The sequence below is a fragment of the Pongo abelii genome, chromosome 14 (genome assembly GCF_028885655.2).
Source record: "Pongo abelii isolate AG06213 chromosome 14, NHGRI_mPonAbe1-v2.0_pri, whole genome shotgun sequence".
Lineage (NCBI taxonomy): Eukaryota > Metazoa > Chordata > Mammalia > Primates > Hominidae > Pongo > Pongo abelii.
In genome coordinates, this window is record NC_071999.2 from 99,940,923 (window position 1) to 99,959,290 (window position 18,368).

An 18,368-nucleotide genomic window follows, 5' to 3' on the forward strand; every position below is an offset into this window, starting at 1 on the left:
TACAGAGCAGAAGTGCAGAGGTGTGAAACCGAATGATGTGTGCAGGGAGCTACAAGCATGTTATCCTTGAGCCATAAAGTACAAAGCAATGATTTGCAGGAGACAAGGATAGAGCCCTTCATTGAACCCTTGAATGAAAACCATCTATTTCATTAATGGTTTTGTTTGTCTATTCTGCCTACATAATTTTAAAAAATTTCTGTGGATAGAAGCATTCCAGTACTTTCAAGGGACAGACATGGGCTGAGCACCTACTATGTGCCAGGCACTTCTCTAAGAAACAGAGGGAAAAACAACGAATGGAATTGTCCCCGAGGGATTCACAGTCTATCACGAAGAGAGACAGTATGAAAAGTCCAAGTGTAGTGTAATTAATCAGGGTGACAGACGTATGAATAAAATACTATATGAACCAAGGGAAATACATGTTTCCCTTTACCTTGGGAAATGGGAGCAGACATCTTAGAGTAGGGAATCATCAGATGTGGACTTAAAGAATGAATAGCATCTCACAGAGGGAAAAAAGAGGTATGGCTTTCTTGCCAAGGGCCCAGCATGTGCAAAGGCATAAATCATGAAATGTTATGGTTGTTTGGAGATGAGGCCAGGAAGTAGATTTGAACCATATCATTTGGGCATATTATTTTTAAGTTAAGGAATTTGAAGAGCATCACATGAGCTGTGGACCACCAGCTAAGATTTTTTAAAAGACAAATATGTAATTGGTTATTTTTTCACTTAAGAAAGATGGGCAGGGAGCTGATAAACTGGCTGAAAGGAGACACACTGATGGCAGGTGCTGGGATGGGAAGCTGTTGCAATTAACTAGACAAGGGGTGATGAGAGCTGAGTCAAAGCAGCATGGAGCAGATTGGGGAGCACATCTGGAAAGACCGCAGAGATTCTCCAGCTCAACAGCCACGGTGCATGGTTTAGGGCCCTGTCCCCAGAGTCAGGGATGGAACCGTTTGGGAACAGTTGTCTGTCTGCTGACTGATTTGAATATCACCAACATATAAATGTTTGTTGGCAAAGGATAGCAACATTTAGCTAGAGAAAGAAGAATCAGGATCAGATGAAATGTCAGAGACTGTACACATTTAAAGAGAGTTCTGAAAACAAAGACAAATGATGAGAACCAGCAAAGCACGCCCTCCTGAAAGTAAAGGGAGAGAGAATTCAAGAAATAGACTAATCAATAGCATCAACTGTGGCAGATAGTTAAGTGGAAAGGGCAGAGAAAATAGACCTTGGGATCTGGCCATTAGGATGTTAATGACTTTAGCAAGCGCAGGTTGACTTGAGTGGTTTAATTGGTTGGGAAGTTAACTCATCTTCCCCTACACATTCTAGAACAAGGTGTGCAAAGCTTGGTTCATGGACTGGTGCATGCTCATAAATAGGCTGTTACTATTTTGCCACAAGATACATACAAAAATTGAAAGTTAAAAAAAAATCTTTACATCAATTTCACATTGCTTCGACACCATCAATGAGACTTTTCCTGGGATGTTGAATTTGCATGGTGAGTCTCCTATGTGTGAGCGGCATATTAGTTGTACCCAATAGGATCAGGTATCAGGTCATGATATGTTGGTTTTTAATTCTGCTTATGTGGTGTATCCCATTTATTCTGAATGTAAACTGTGGCTTATCACAGTTTACACTGCTGTGTAAACTTTGCACAGCAGTCACATCGTCATCACTTACACATGTACAAGTAAGGAGGGTAGGCAAGGTGTGTGATACCATGGCCCCAACTTGAAAGTTTGGAGGATTTCTCTTTTATTGTCCTGTCTTCAGAGATTCAATGTTATGAGGATGTTTCCTGGTGCAATATCAGCGCACTATAGAGGTTTATGAGCCAAGATCTTGCATATGTTAAACCATCCCTGCATCCTTGATATGAAACCCACTTGATCATGGTGGGTTATCTTTTTGATATGTTGTTGGATTCAGTTAGCTAGTATTTAGTTAAGGATTTTAGCATCTGTATTCATCAAGGATATCAGTCTGTAGTTTTCTTTTTGGGTTGTGTCCTTTCCTGGTTTTGGTATTAGGGTGATGCTGGCTTCATAGAATGAATCAGGGAGGGTTCCTTCTTTCTCTATCTTGTGGAATAGTGTCAAAAGGATTGGTACCAATTCTTCTTTGATATCTGGTAGAATTCCGCTATGAATCCGTCTGGTCCTGTACTTTTTTTTGTGGGTAATTTTTAAATTATCATTTCAATCTCACTGCTTGTTATTGAAGCTGGTTCTTTGAAAAGATAAATAAAATTGATAGACTATTAGCAAGATTGACCAAGAAAAGAAGAAAGAAAATCCAAATAACCACACTAGGAAATGAAACAGGAGATATTACAACTGACACCACTGAAATACAAAAGATCATTCAAGACTACTATGAACACATTTACGCACATAAACTAGAAAACCTAGAAGAGATGGATAAATTCCTGGAAAAATACAACCCTCTTAGCTTAAATCAGGAAGAATTAGATACCCTGAACAGGTCATGATATATTGGGAAAAATCAATCAACCAAAGATTGTTCAGATAATTTGAACCCCAAACAGATAATTTGAAATGTACTATTCTAGAATAATGCTAAAAACAGGAAAATAATGAACATATTTTGATTGATTTTGTTGATATGTTTGGGTTTACCTTTCCTGTGTTCAGCTCCTCTTTACCTATTTTTGTACCTTCCTACCCTAGCAGTTTTTCCCTGGGGTATATTCTGGGTATTTACAACCATGATGAGCTTTCAGAAAACCCATTATGATTGGCATGTCTACTGTTTGCCTATCCCCCTCAAATACAAGAACTTCCCTGGGACCGTGGAAAATGTGTGCAACAAACAGATGAGACGTCTTTGTTACCAATAGGGAACATCCACGGGTGAAATATGCCAATTAAGGTACAGCACAAATAAAAAAGACCCAAGTATAAAACACTAGTGCTATAACTCAGAGAATGCTGCTTGTAAAACAGCTTTATGAAGAAAAACGAACCTGACGTTTATCCCAGTCTCAGTGCTGCCCATTTTTGGACATTTATCCCTGAATGCAATTATGCTCTTCCTATGAGAAGGTTCTGTGAAACAAGATTTGCACAGCAGGCACACCATAATTACTTACACATGTACAAGTGAGGAGGGTAGGCAAGGTGTGTGATACCATGGGCCCAACTTGAAAGTTTGGAGGATTTCTCTTTTATTGTCCCATCTTCAGAGATTCAATGTTACAAGGACATTCCCTGGGGCAATATCAGCACACTATAGAGGTTTATGAGCCAAGATACACATCAAAAAGAATTTTAATAAAGCTTGACAGATATATTGCCTTAATAGTGCTGACATAGTGAAGCGGGACTTATGTAGGGAGTATGACATCCTAACATTTTTTAAAAATGAGATATTAGGTCACACAGATATTTGTAAGAAAGAGGGGGGTATGTTATTACATTTTGTAGATTTCCTCCATTGTTATCTTTGTCATTGCAAGCAAGGGTTATTCCTTTGCATCTATTTGCATTATACCTCTTCATCCTGATGAGTGATATTCAGCACAAACACAATGGGTCAATCTCAGATACTTAGAATATAGTAATCATACCAAACAATGTTGAAACTCTACATTTTTTGTGTCTAAATCAAATAACCAAGAGTGAAAATGGACAGTTCAGAGTGTCAGTAATAGGATAATGGTGACTCTAACATTCAGATGTAAGTAAAACTATAGCCAAAATCAGTAGATACTGCAAGTTAACATCAAGTGACCCTTAAGTGGCTTGCATACACAGAATTTTTTAATTCATTTTTGCCCTTGCAGGAACATGCTGCATGTCAAAAATGCCACTGTCATATTTAATACTGAACAGAGAACAGTGGATTTTATATGGAAATTTTAACCTTTTCAGATTGTAGTATCTGAAGAAGTGAGGAAAATCAACTTTTCTATGTTAATTTTGTATAGAATTTTGGCAATCAAAAAGTACATTCATTGAATATTTTAAACTTTCATAAATACATTAATTATGGAAACATTATGCATACTATTTTTATAGTAGGTAGAAATACAATTTTTTTCATAGAGAAATATATTCATTCATAAATAATGGGTTTTAAAATTTTCATTGGCTCTTGGCTTTCTAAAAACACATTCTGTTACTAAAAATGTATCAAGACATAAGGAAATATTTATTTCATTGTTTTTTAATGAAAATGGACAACATTTAGTAAGAAGTACACAATTTTATAACGCTTTAAAAATTAGCAGAGAACCAAGCACTTTGCAGAAGTCTTTGTTCTTTTCATCTTAGAATTTTGTTGCACAAATCAGAGGCTCGGCCAAGGAGAATTCAACTGTGCTTGCAATAAAGCATTTTATTGGAAAGACAAACCTTGTGATATTCTACTGCATTGGTAGAGAGAAGATAACTATATAAAATATTTATGCCCCGTTTTCCATAAAATATCAAAAATATCTATTTTGGAATGCAGAAAAAAGTACCCTGACATTTTTGGCTAGGGTGGAAGATAGAATCCAGATTGAAAGTCTTTTTTATTTGTGCAGATTTTTTTTCAGTGTTAGTGTGATAGTACTTTCCCAACAATGGTCTGTTATACTAAATGTTTAACAAATTGTAAAACCTTTCACTCCCAACTGTCCAAGACTTCCCACTTGATTGCTTGTGTTTGTCACTTGGGTTGTGATATTGCAGTAGAGAACTGGAGAAATGAAATAATATTATGAATCACCCTAGCTAAATAGACATTTATATCCTTCAAATTACTGAGGAAATTTAAGTTGTTGCTCCAGCTTAAATCACCAGGATATTTATTTTTTGTTGGTGGTAAGAAAAATAATTTTAAGTATCTTCATATATTTTTTTCTGATCCTAAAATCAATATGTGTGTTCATCTGAATTTTTGTGAAGAAGCAGAAAAGTACAAAGAAGAAAATAAAATAATTCTAAATTCTCCATACACAGAGATAATTAAATGTCAAAAGTTTTTATTTCTAGTGTATCTCTAATATGATTTTATATTGCAAAATTATGTGAGCTGTTTGATATTAAATTCCACTTTTATTATTTTACCATCACATGCATTTCCCCACCTCGGTGGCACTTCTTTTTTTTTTTTTTTTTTTTTAAGTACTCCTATATCTTAAAAATTTTCTTTTACAACCTAAGAGATTTGTTTGCTGCCGATATATCTGGGTATCTCTTACAAAAAAATAATTCCCTAAACAGCCTTTCCTAGAAAAGAAAACAGTTGGCTCACATCGTTTTTTTGCGTGTGTGGGTGTACATGTGTGTGCATGTTTAGCCTGACTCACTTTTCACTCTGAATTCCAAGGTACATGGGAGCTCCGTAGCTCTCTTATCATGTATTTAACTGCTGGAATTTACTGATCACTTTATACCTACTCCACATAGTTCCATAACTTAGAAACAGTTTTCATTCAAAAGGGAAAAGAAAGGATGGGTATATAAAGGGGAGATAAAGAATGAGGCTGACAAAAAAATGTTTGGTAGAAATCCTGAACAATACTTTCCATTGGGCCCCAAATCTGAATCTATGTCAGATTAAAAATTGGTGGACCTTGGTCCAAACTGGCCCAGTTAAATAAAAAACATATTTTATTTGGCATGAGCTCTTTAGGATTTCAAGCAATGTTTTTAAATTGGGCGGATTGACATAAAATATGGATTTCTACAGTTTCTTGGAAGATACAACAACCCTCAGCCGGCAATTGCATAGCAAAGATCAGCTGGAGTTAATTAGTCTTTAGACTGAGCCTATTTTTGCCTTAGCATCCATGTTCAGTTTAACGCAGGTCTGAACACTCCTGGAGTTGGCCTGATCCTGAATTCAGTACTAGTTGCCATTTAGCTCAGTGCTTAGCTCCTTTGTTCATAATAAATAAATAAATATTTTTCTGTACCTATTTTTAACCAAAAGTGAAAAAGTGTAATCCAACTAAGCCATGTGTCAAGAAAAATAATGCTTGAAAAATAATGCTTTTTTTGTTTTGTTTTGGAAGTACACAATATGTTAAATATTTAATATACAAATAGCATCTATGGTTAAAGAACACACTCAGTGAACTTCACTCACAGTATTGTTCATCTCCCTAGCCTGTGAACTTGCAAAGTCTCCTTTAAGCTTTATATTGGCCATCATTTGGTATAAATACTGTTTCTTTTTTTTAAGACAGAGTCTCGCTCTGTCACCAGGCTGGAGTGCAATGCCACGATCTCAGCTCACTGCAACCTCCCCTTCCTGCGTTCAAGTGATTCTCCTGCCTTAACCTCCTGAGTAGCTGGGACTACAGGCATGCACCACCACGCCCAGCTAATTTTTGTATTTTTAGTAGAGATGGGGTTTCACCATGTTGGCCGGGATGGTCTCGATCTCTTGACCTCATGATCTGCCCACCTCAGCCTCCCAAAGTGTTGGAATTACAGGCATGAGCCATCACGCCTGGCCGGTAAACACTATTTCTTAATTAAATGAAAGTAAACCAAAAGCTAAGAAGAAAACTACTATTTCTGATGTTGGGACAAGGGAAGAAGCCTCCCTTCCGTTAATGCCTTCAAAAACATCCTCACAATATATACAACTAGACATCGAAGCCAAAATGTACCAAAATGTATAGCAAGCACAGGCTTAGAATTGTTCCTATTTTATGTCATTATAATATCATCACCATTATGAAAATTCTCTTCCTGTTCAATGTAGTGCAAGCTAACAAATGATTACTTGCCAGCCACTATGCTAAGTACTTTTTACACCTTGCCATTTAGCCCCTACATTAAACCTATGAGATAGGTATGGTTATCATTCCACTTATTATATAAGAAACCTAAAGCAGAATGACACAGAGCCTATGCTGTAATATTCCACACTGCTTCACACACAGTTGAATTTTTGGTCTCTAAATACAGCAACCTAATATAAAACTCCTTGGTCTATGGCAGTGCTATTCGACAGGAATATGATGTGAGCCACATATATAATTTAAAGTTTTCAGGCTGGGCACGGTGGCTCACGCCTGTAATCCCAGCACTTTGGGAGGCCGAGGCAGGTGGATCACCTGAGGTCAGGAGTTTGAGACCAGTCTGGCCAACATGGTGAAACCTGCCTCTACTTAAAGTACAAAAAAAATTAGCCAGGCATGGTGGGCACCTGTGATCCCAGCTACTCGAGAGGCTGAGGCAAAATAATCACTTGAACAGGGGAGATGGAGGTTGTAGTGAGCTGAGATCGCACCATTGCACTCCAGCTTCAAATTTTGGTGTGTATTTTGTGCTTGTAGCACATTTGGGGTTGGACTAGCCACATTTCACATACTGAAGAACAGCTTGTGGCTATAGCTAAGGAATTAGTGTGGAGATAATGTTTTAATACATTATTCTCCTATTTAAGATAAGAAAGTTTAAAATATCTCCCTAGGAAGCCTAAACTCTTGTGGATGATTATTCATACACTTTCTGATTATTTCATGATTATTCATACACAAGGAAAATGGAGAAATATTCTGTCTTTTCATAATGCATTTTTGTCTGTAATTGGAACTCTAACATAAGTAACATAGACACTTTATTGAGGGATTTGTTCTTGCCATTGCCTCAAAGGCCCTACAAGGAGTGCTGCTGCTGTCCCTTAAGTGTAATGGCCATGAGGAAGGTTGCAAGTCATCATGGAGGAACTACTCTGTGATTTTCAATCTGCTCTGGGTAAGTGGAGGAGATGCATTAATACAGGAGTTGGCAAGTGTCTGTGGATGTTAGTATCAGCAGTAAACAAAATAAATAAATGCCCAATTATGATCATGGGAAGGGGCTCTCTGAGTTGTTTAGCTCTTTAAAAATAGTGGTAATACTCATAAAGCTGGCCCGTCACTGGGTTAAATGACTCAAAACCACATGACTCATTTGTGTTCACATAGATTTGAGGGTGTTTCACAATATTTAGGTAAAGAAGGTTCTTTTCAGGCAACAGCCGTGAAGCATTGGTTCTATTTGATTTTTCATTAAACGTTTTAGAATATAACTTATTAAAAAATATGAAATTAAAATTTTAGTGAATTATTACTTGGGTGCATACGGTGATACACTAAGTAAGTTAACCAAATTGACATTCATTGTTCTAAAATGCCTATCTCCATCAGGAAGGAGCTTCTCATGAGATGGGTCATATTTAATAATTCCTATTAATTTTTAAGTGTGCATTATGGAATTGATACTTTCATCGCCATGCTGCAAATTGTGATTCGTAATTCAGTTTCCTTTTGTAATATAGAGAGTCAGATCAACCTGGTAGAAGTATATGCCTCCGTGGCTGCAACCATGTTCTGAATACACACAACTTTCTCCTGGGCTCAAGGTATCATGGTGCTGAAGAGCTGACTTTGGGCTTATTTTATAATTCTATTCGTTAAATTAATTTAGAATATGTAAATGGATTTATTGTGAGATTTAAAGTCCTTTCCCTCAAGAGAGCCCAGAATATTAGTTTAGCAGTTTTTTGAACCAACATTGACTCAATTTCTGGGGCCAGTCAATTTAATGTCAGCATCCCATAATCTTAGCTACACAGTCATTTTCTCTCTACTTTTCACTTCTGAGTCAAAAATCTTTTTGAGAGATTACAAGTATGTCAGAGTATTTCCAACAGAGAGAGAGTTTGTAGATAACTTCTCTCTGCATCCACAAATTCTTACTTTTTCTTTATTCCAGCATCTATGGTTTGTTCTTTCTCTTGGGTACTCAGAAACCCTACAAACTATTGAAAATTGAGTTTAGAAATTTCAAGCAACAAAATCGTTTTGTAACTTTCTTTTTGTGTTGCTTTCTTTCTGTGTTGCTTCTTCTCTATATTTCTCCCTTTCCCATGCACTGGTTTCTGCTGAAATCTACATCTCAATCACCCCAAGAATAGGCTGTTGCCACCTTAAGGCAGCCCTCCCAGTCATTAGGCTCTTTACCTTCTTTTGGGCATCCTAAGAATATCTTCATCAAATACGACTTTGATGAGGTTACTGTCCTGTTTACAAGTCCTGGCAGTATATTACTTATCAATTACTTTTTAAAAATCTGGGGTATTTACTAAGTCCTTGACTCTCTGCTAGGCATGAACTTTAAATGTCATATTCCTATCCTCAAGAGGTTGACAGATCTGAAGTCAGCAGCCTTGCCTTTAAGTCTTCCATCTCTCACTTACCTTGCTGCCTGGTATCATTAGTCCCAACTCAACAGCCAATTTCTCAAGCAAATTTGTCTTGCCCACTGCCCCCCGCAACCAATGTAATTTTTGTCAGAGTTTCTCTGCCACTTTCCTTACTCATTATGCCTTCCTCTCCCCTTTCTTTCAAACCCAGCTCGCTTGCCTCACTCAAAACTTGCTAAAATCCACTCACCACCATATCTCTTGTATCCAGGAAGCTCCTTACAGCTGAACCAGTCTTTTACTCACCCTCTTTTCAGAACCCCTGTACTAAGATTTCAGCATGTTTGTTGATTCAAAGTTTTCACATTGTACCATACAGTGGGCCTTCCCAACCTGAAGTCGTAAACTACTACTCAAGGAAGGAACATGCCTTCCATCCTTAACATTCCTCAGAGCAAGAACTGTTGCAATTTGGATATGGTAGACATTGAATAAATATTATTACTTCTATTATATTACTTTTTTTCTTTCTTTCAGTCTTACCATGGTTGGGATGAAGGAGAGTAATATTCATATGCATTATAACATCTCCCACTTTATTGTAAATAGTGCCCTGCCTGAATACCTGATGGTTTTGGAAAAGGATGTACTATAGTTCTTTCTAAAACCCTACTTTCTCACAAAAGAGATAAAATTAAATACTCATGGCCTGTGGTTACCCAACAGAGTGGTAGCTTCTTTTTAGGTTTTTTGGAACATCCAGCTCGAAAGACATTGTAGATGAATGAAAGATGAATGACTGAATATAAGCTGAGAAGTCCCATCTCCCTCTAGCTCTCACCTAGATGCAGTTGCAGCTCGAGATCTGCTGAAGAGTGATGAATCTTTGTACTCAAACTTCCAAAACACCTGTATCTATACTGTCTACCTATACATAAAGATATCTATACTGTTTCGATAGTTAATGGAGCAACTCTTCTTTCCCTCAGATTTTCCCTTCATGCCTTAGAATTCAGCTCATTTTTCCAGAGGCTTGTTGACTTATTTATTACAATTGAGTTTGGTAAATTATTAGTGGAAGGAAGGGTATACCAGTAGTTTCATAGTCTTCACACGCGAACATTGTACATTTCCCTAGGTGTGGGTAAACAGAAGAGAAAGATGTACCAAATGCTAAAATGATGGGAACATTTTTACAGTGAATTATTAGAATTATTAAGGAGAAAGGAAAGAAATAAAGGGAGAAGCAACTAATCTCTTTTGTAAAGTGCTCACATTGCACATTTACAATTAAGCTGTTCTGATTTCTGTAATTAAAATAATTTCCTCTGAGAGGTCTTAATCATTCATGCCCATGAGTAAAAACAGGCTGTTGTCATGAATGAATGATTAAAAGGAAGATCTTATTCAGATGCATTAGTTCCTATGAGAAATCTTCGAAAACAAACCACGCATGAAAAAGACAATCAGTAGGTTTGGCCAGGGTAATTTTGGCAATCTGTAGAAACCACCAGCGCGTGTGTTTATTCAGCCCTTCATTCAGCAGCATTTATTGAACACCAACTCTTTGGCAGGTGCAGTGGGTGCGATGGTAAATAACACCTAGCCCAGCCTTAGAATTCCCATTCTAAAGTGGATCCCAGACAAATGAATAGTAGAGGTCAATGAGGGCTAAGATAGGTATTCATGAGTCATAATAACTCGGGTGGCCATTGTTACAAGCTCAACCTATGGGGACCCTTTGACCTTAGACCATTTTATTTTACCAGTCACAGATTTTATATCAACAGAAGCATAAATTCTCATGAAGATATGAAAATTCACTGTTTATTGAGAAAATAAAACTCCATAAACAACTAGTTAATATTTATTGACTAGTCATAAGGTATATGCAACTGCTGCTGGGAACAGTTAATTGTAATTATATATGTATGTACATTTTCTCTCTTACATGATATGTTATATCATGACCATAATATGAAAATAACATAGGAGAAAATGTAAAGAGAGGAGAAACTTGATATAATCCAGAGCTCATTAGACCAGAAATAGGAGATACCTGGAAGGGAATTCTTAGTTTGACCCTAATTAGTTGTCTGAATAACTTAATTTCTTTGCTCTTTGATGAAGTGAGGAGATTAGACCACATGAAATGCTTATTGGGAATGAAATTCCCAATGTGACGGTTATTGAGGTCTTAGACATATGACTGAGAAACTGAAGTGTAGTTTCAGGACTGCACCTCTGAGCATTTAGATCTGCCTTGGAAGGGGTTGGTCAACTAAGGCACTAGCAGTTAATTTGAAAGTTGTAGGCTGTACTTCATTGTATGTATCTTTGGATATGGCTTGAGAATCTAACTACTTCTGATTGTCATCCTTGTAATTGGGCTTAATTCTAATTTTGGGGTAACACAGCTTACTTTTATAATAACAGGATTTTTTTTAAAATCACTTCAAATTCCAAATACAGTGTTGAGCTGCTGGATACCTGTATGCCTAATGGATTTCCATGGGCCTCCTAGAATTCAACCTGTTTTGCTGGCAGAGCCAGACATCTAAATCTACTATAATATGTTTTTGTATATAATTCATAATTTTAATTTTGGCACTCATGATGTATTTGGTGTTAAATACACGTTACTGCCAGAGATAATGGATGTCCTCCTAAGGAAATGGTGTTTGCAGTGTTCTCTATTGAATCTCACATTTGATTGGCATGTGTATCCTAGAAAAGTTGGCATAGCACTTTGTTAGAGGGCACAGTGCCATCTAACAGTCAGGGAGGAATATAGGCTGAAAAGTGATCTCAAATGAAGTCAGCTAGGAGTGTTCAGGAATCAAGATTTGGCTCACTGCAGTAGAGGGAAATAAGTACTCTTATGCAAGTCTTTTATGCAAAAGTTTCCACTGACTATAACCTTTAAATATATCTCAGGAAGATTGGAAGGTGCTTTTGCTAGCTTGGAAGAATTATGTTAAAAAATTTAATTGTATAATGATGTTGAAAAACAGCATTATGTTTGTATTTACTCTACAGTTTGTTAAATCAATTTGCAGGTGAATCTAGTACATCAAATCGCACAGTCAACAGGCTTTTGTGTACCAAGTAAAATAAGTAGAGGATTATATCCTTCTGCCACTTGTTACCTAGTGAAATTCTGAGGTTACTGAGCTTCTGTTATCTCATCTTCAAAGTGGGGATAATAGGAAGTGGGAATGATGTACTTACCTGAGGTTTTTATGATAGTTATATGAGACAAAAATATGATAAACATATTTGGTGAGCAATAGCAGATTCCTAAGACTAAGAATAGTCCATAATATCAAAGTTTTACATAGAGGTGAAAAAAGAAAAATGTACTCCAAAGTGGTTGACGACAAAAACCTATGACAGCGATATCAAATTTAAACACTGTAATATTCTGTATTATAAATATGATGATACTGATTATGGAATACTATACTGGTTCTGAGGAATAGGCTCTCTTTATATCTACTCTAGTCTCATTACACTGCTAGGCATTGGCAAACAAAGGAACACACATGGAAGTCATCTCCGTTTTTGTTCTTGTCTAAAGTTTATAGGTATATGCATAATGCCTTTTGGAAATGCCTACTTTGTAAACTGCATATAAGATACACATGGGGCTGAATCAATAAAATTCAGCAGACACCACATTCCTATTCTGTTCTTTGTATTCTCTCCAAAGTGTCTTTAAGGCTACAGTCAACAGTAAGAATTTTGTGGCACATGTATACATATGTAACTTACCTGCACATTGCGCACATGTACCATAAAACCTAAAGTATAATAATAATAATAATAATAATAATAATTAAAAAAATAAAAAATAAAAAAAAAAGAATTTTGCTGTAGACAATCAATTAAAGCCGAAATAAGCACTCCAAATAATTTCATGATTTCTACTGGAAATTTTCAGGACTTAGTAATGTGTGGTACAATATGTCTAAAACAAATACTATCAGTTCTTCCTAAAGTAGACTCCTACAGTATAAAGTTAAAAGTAAAAACTTTCTGATTAATGATTTCTCTCTCTCCAATTAATAGCAGAAGACCACTGAAAAGAGACTTTTTCCCCACAAACTTTCAATTTTTGTACACATGGTCTTATTATTGATTGTACATGGGAACTGACTGTGATTCTGTTACTTGAAATTTTATTGTTCCCTGAGTGTTGACTTCAGAATTACATTTCTTCTCTGTTAGATCTTCTGAATGGCTATGATCCAGTTTCCAATCTAGAGGGGATATTCCACCCTGTCTCTTATTGGCTAGTATCATTCCCAGAAGGGATCTGTCTTTTGTGCTTATTAAAGTTTATTTTGTACAAAAATTTGTGTTCCTCATCTTAGTATTTAATCAGTATTTTACTATTACGCGGGCAACATATGTATCAATTTCAGGGGGATAAAATGGTAATTAAAAATCCAGTTAAAAAATAATTACAAATATTTCTGGGGAAATACAGAAGAAATGTGATGCACATTGTTCTATGTTTACTATTTCCTCTTCTGACATTGCCCCTAATAATGAAAAGTTTTATTTAAAAACCGAAACATGGTCAAGCGATACTCTAATTAAATGGTGGGGATAATTGTAAAAATTCAGTCAGGCTCCGGGAGTATAATTCTGGTAGGTTATGTAACATCTATTTGTCTTTCCCTGCTTCTTGCCTATATGTAATCTTTTCTTCTTGGTACAATGCATCAGTGAGAACAAGGCCTTCCCACCACTATGGCAAAGGAACCATTGGATTTATAAATAAGGTAGAACAATCCGTTTATTATAATATTACCATCCTCCACAATTTCATTGTCTTTCAAAAACCAAGTAGAGGTTAAAGTGTATAACTGACTCACTGAGTAAAGTTTGTAAAATCATTTGCAAGTCTTTAATCAAATTTTTACATTCAGGATAAATTGTTCTAATAGACCATTCTATAAAATGCCTTCATTACTATATTTTCACTCCAAAAACCTTCAATCGAGACGGAAATCAAAAAATATGAATTTTAAAATTTTATTCTATTTAACACCGGTAGACAATTTGTCTCTTCTCCTTGTGTTAGTCAATCCCTTTAAACTCACATGGTGGCAATAATTGTATCTTTATGAAGCAGTATAGTTGACCAGTTCAAACTGCCTTCCCCAGATAATGATACAAGTTCATGTGTTTTCTGAATTTCTTTACTGATGCTCCAGAAAGGAAAACAAGTTCAATTTTATAATTTTATTTTTAATATTTGTGTTATTGTTGTCCTCATGGGAATTAAATACTATATATGAACACTATTAAAATTCACAAAACTACTCACGTCAATGAAACACAGTAACATGTTCACAGGGACAAGATAAAATGACTGTAACTATTGTCAGATGTCGGAATTGCTTTAGCCTTTTCCATAAATCATGGTGGGAGTATCATTATCATACGTGATTAATGACACTTCACGTCGTGGATCTGATTACAACCACAAAACAAAGAAAATAAAGAGGAAATCACTCATGAACACCCTCTATGCAAAGGTTGGGGTGTTTCTTTCAAATTACCATAATTTGCTTACTCAGCGAGTCAATTAAACACAATTCACTGAAACCCACAGAGACCTAACAGAGATTTTCCTGATGATATTCCGATCTCTTTCATAAACACTGAGTGAGCAGTTTGGGGAACAGCAATAATCTTTTTTCCTTCATCCCATTTCTTGTTTGGAAATCTCTGAATCCGTATTTATTGATCCAAGCCACCTTATATTGAAAAACTATTTTTTTCACAATAGTAGTATTTGATTTATTAAAGATAACCTTAAACCTCATGATTCTGCAAAATGCTAGGGTATTTTTCCCAGAAACTCTGCTTTTTAGTTCTCTGTTCTCAAATCACGCTTGTTTCTTAATAGAATGAACTTACATGTTATATTTTCATTTGGATTATATTGTTAAATTTTCACTGGTAATCCACTGAAATCACAAGTGAAGCTTTTCTTTGAAATACGTGTTAAAATTATTTTAATACAAAAGACATTTTATATAGTTGAGATATTTTCTGATTTTTAAGAAGCATCTATATACATGGAATAACATGTTTTAATTATTGACTACAGATTATTCTTATCCATTACTCAACTAACTAATCCATTAATATATTCTGCTTGATAACATATTGTTTGTGTCCCTTTTTGTTATTTTTAGAAATTTACAACAATGAACTTTCTTTTATTGAATAGTCTATCCTTAAGATACCTAATTTACTTTCCCACCTAAAAGAATCTAAGTACATTTTTTTTTAAAAGAATAGACATTCTTTTTCAGAGCAGTTTTAGGTCCACAGCAAAACTGAGTGGAAGGTACAGAGATTTCCCACGTAACCTTTCCCCTCCTGCCCTCCACCTCATGTACAGCCTCCCCTGGTGTCAGTGTCCCCACCAGAGTGGCACGTGTGTTATAACTGATGAACCTCATTGACACGTCATTATCAAAAAGGACCATAGTTTACATTAGGTTCACTCTTGTGTTGTACATTCTGTAGGTTTGGACAAACATCTAATAACGTGTCCACTTTTACAGTATCCTACAGAATAATGCTGCCCTGAAAACTGTCTATGTCCCAACTGTTTATCTCTCCATCCTTACTAATCCCTGGCAATAACTGATATTTGTATTGTCTCTATAGTTTTTGCTTTTCCAGAATGGCATGTAGTTGGGAATGCTACAGTATGTAGCCTTTTCAGATTGGCTTCTTTCACTTAGTCATATGTTTGTAAGGTTTCTCCGTGTCTCTTCATGACCTGGTAGCTCATTTCCTTTTAAGGTTCAATAATATTCCATTATCTGGATGTAACACAATTTTATTTATCCATTCATCTACTGAAGGATATCTTGGTTGCTTCCAAGTCTTGGCAATTATGAATAAAGCTTTCATAAATATCTGCATGGAGGTTTTTGTGTGGATATGTTTTCAGTTCCTTTGGGAAAATACCAAGGACCAAGAATGCAGGATAGTATTTATAGTTGTGGGAGAAACTGACAAACTGTCTTCCGAAGTGGCTATACCATTTTTCATTCCCTCCAGCAATGAGTGAGAGTTTCCGTTGCTCTACATTCTCACCAGCATTTGGTGTTGTCAGTGTTCTGGATTTTGGTCATTCTAATAGGTGTGTAGTGTATCTCATTGTTGTTTTCTTTTGCATTTCCCTGATGACATATGATGTGGAGCACCTTTTCATATGCTTATTTGCCATTTGTTTGCTTATTTGCCATTTGTATGCCATTTGTATGTCAGTGAGGTGTCGAAGTCTTTAGACCATTTTTTGATTGACTTGTTTTCTTATTGTTGATTTTAATCATTCTTTCTATATTTTGGATAACAGTATTTTATCAGATATGCCTACTGCAAATATTTTCTCCCAGCCTGTAGCTTCTCCTTTCATTCTCTTGACAGTGTCTTTCACAGAGCAGTTTTTAATTTTAATGAAGTCCAGGGGATTGATTCTTTCATGGATCATGCCTTTTGTGTTTGTTCCTCAGATGCATATGAATTGGTGAGAGAGCATATATCAGCATTCTTGCACTGTCATCTCAGTTCTCTCCTTCAGGCTCAAGAGGCTACAACACAGCCTCCTACAAACTACGCTTCCCAAAATAATCTTCTTTGGGTGAAAATTGCCTTCCCTATAGGTCTACTCAACAGCAGCTGAAAGTTGACAGTTAAGCAGAATATCGTGACTCCCAATTGATGTCAACTGGGTTGAGGATAAGGCAGGATGTCCAAAATATATTTAAGTCATCCAAACATTAACAATCAGCAAATATTAATGGAGCACTTACCTTGTTTCAGGTGCTGTGGTAGGCAGAGTGTACTGAGAGGTCCAGAAGGCATGGATCCTCACTACAAAAATATCAAAATAAGAGACAAAGGAACATAGGCAAATGAGAAATTTGTAGGGAGATGTGTGTAGCAAAAATATTTGCACAGTTTACTCCAAAGAGTAAGTAAGAAACTATGTCTCAATGATGCAGTGAGTAGTTAGTTGGTGCACAGGCTTGGGAAGAACCTAGATGTCCTGATGCCTGAACTAATTTTGCAAAGATACAGATATTTTCAAGGTTGACAATGTGTAGAACATCATTCTATGCAGATGGGACTGTGGTGGATGTGTTTGAGGTGGCTATAGCTTCAATGAAAAGAAATTAGCACATTGGAGAAACAAACCAGGAATGGATTATGAGTCTTGACTTTGATAATGGATCCTCTTGCTACGTCATTAGCTGACCTCCAGACCTGGTTCATTGTGCCTCCATTTAAGAGAATGTGGTTAAATAGGCAAAGCCAAATTTCTTGTGGATTTAATAAAATCAGAAGTCAAAGAAAAATAGCAGTAACTACCTTTTCTCATTGCCACTGTCTGGTGCCTATTTCTTGTTGTAGATTCTTATTCAACATTTCCTATATTAAAATGGCAATACAATACAATATTTACAGGCACACATCACTTATTTAGTACCAAATGGATGCAATGCATTTTGTCACTAACATCACTTGAAGACATTTTTCCCATTGGTCACTATTTGAAGGGGGTATACAATTCATCCTTATTGGAAAAAGGAAAATGGATCACAATAAATTGCAAACACATCAGGGAGTTTACTCCTAAGCAGCAGGAGAGAATCAAAGAAAGTTTTCATGTAGAAGGAAGGCAGCAGAATGAAAGAATCACTCTGTGGGAGATGACAAACCATAAAAATATCAGAGGTGTTGCAAAAGATTTGGAAATGGTCAGCTATGTCAACCCATTGTGAATTCTACAGATAGCTCAAGTTTTGTGCAGATGTTATCCAGAATAATTTGATCAGGTCCTGTCTTGTTTAGAGAATAATAAAATGGTGCCTTTGTCAGCATGTGCAAGTGATATAACAACAGTTTATTTTTATTGCTTGAGAATTGGAAATTTTCTCTATCTCTGAATAAAAAGAAGACGCTCAGAGATTCAGCCCGCTTTCAGGTCTTTGGAATATATACAAAGTAAGGTAGAAAAAAAGAAACTTTAAATTGAAATCTATTTAAAATATTGGGAATATCATATGTTATTTATAGGACTGTTGGTAACTGTTACTTTGCTTTCTGAACACATTGTTTTCAGCAAATGCGTTAAAGCAAAGGGC

The 18,368-nt window shown here is 36.0% G+C and overlaps 1 protein-coding gene across 7 annotated transcripts in view; it reads left to right on the top strand.

Moving 5' to 3' along the window:
- The window catches only part of GPC6 (glypican 6), a 1,198,922-nt gene that overhangs the window by 611,584 nt on the left and 568,970 nt on the right, over window positions 1–18,368 (top strand). For 6 of the 7 annotated variants that reach the window (XM_063714643.1, XM_063714644.1, XM_063714645.1 and 3 more), the window contains one exon: window positions 7,650–7,751. In XM_063714643.1, the coding sequence (XP_063570713.1) occupies window positions 7,650–7,751 (102 nt within the window). 7 annotated transcript variants of the gene reach the window in all.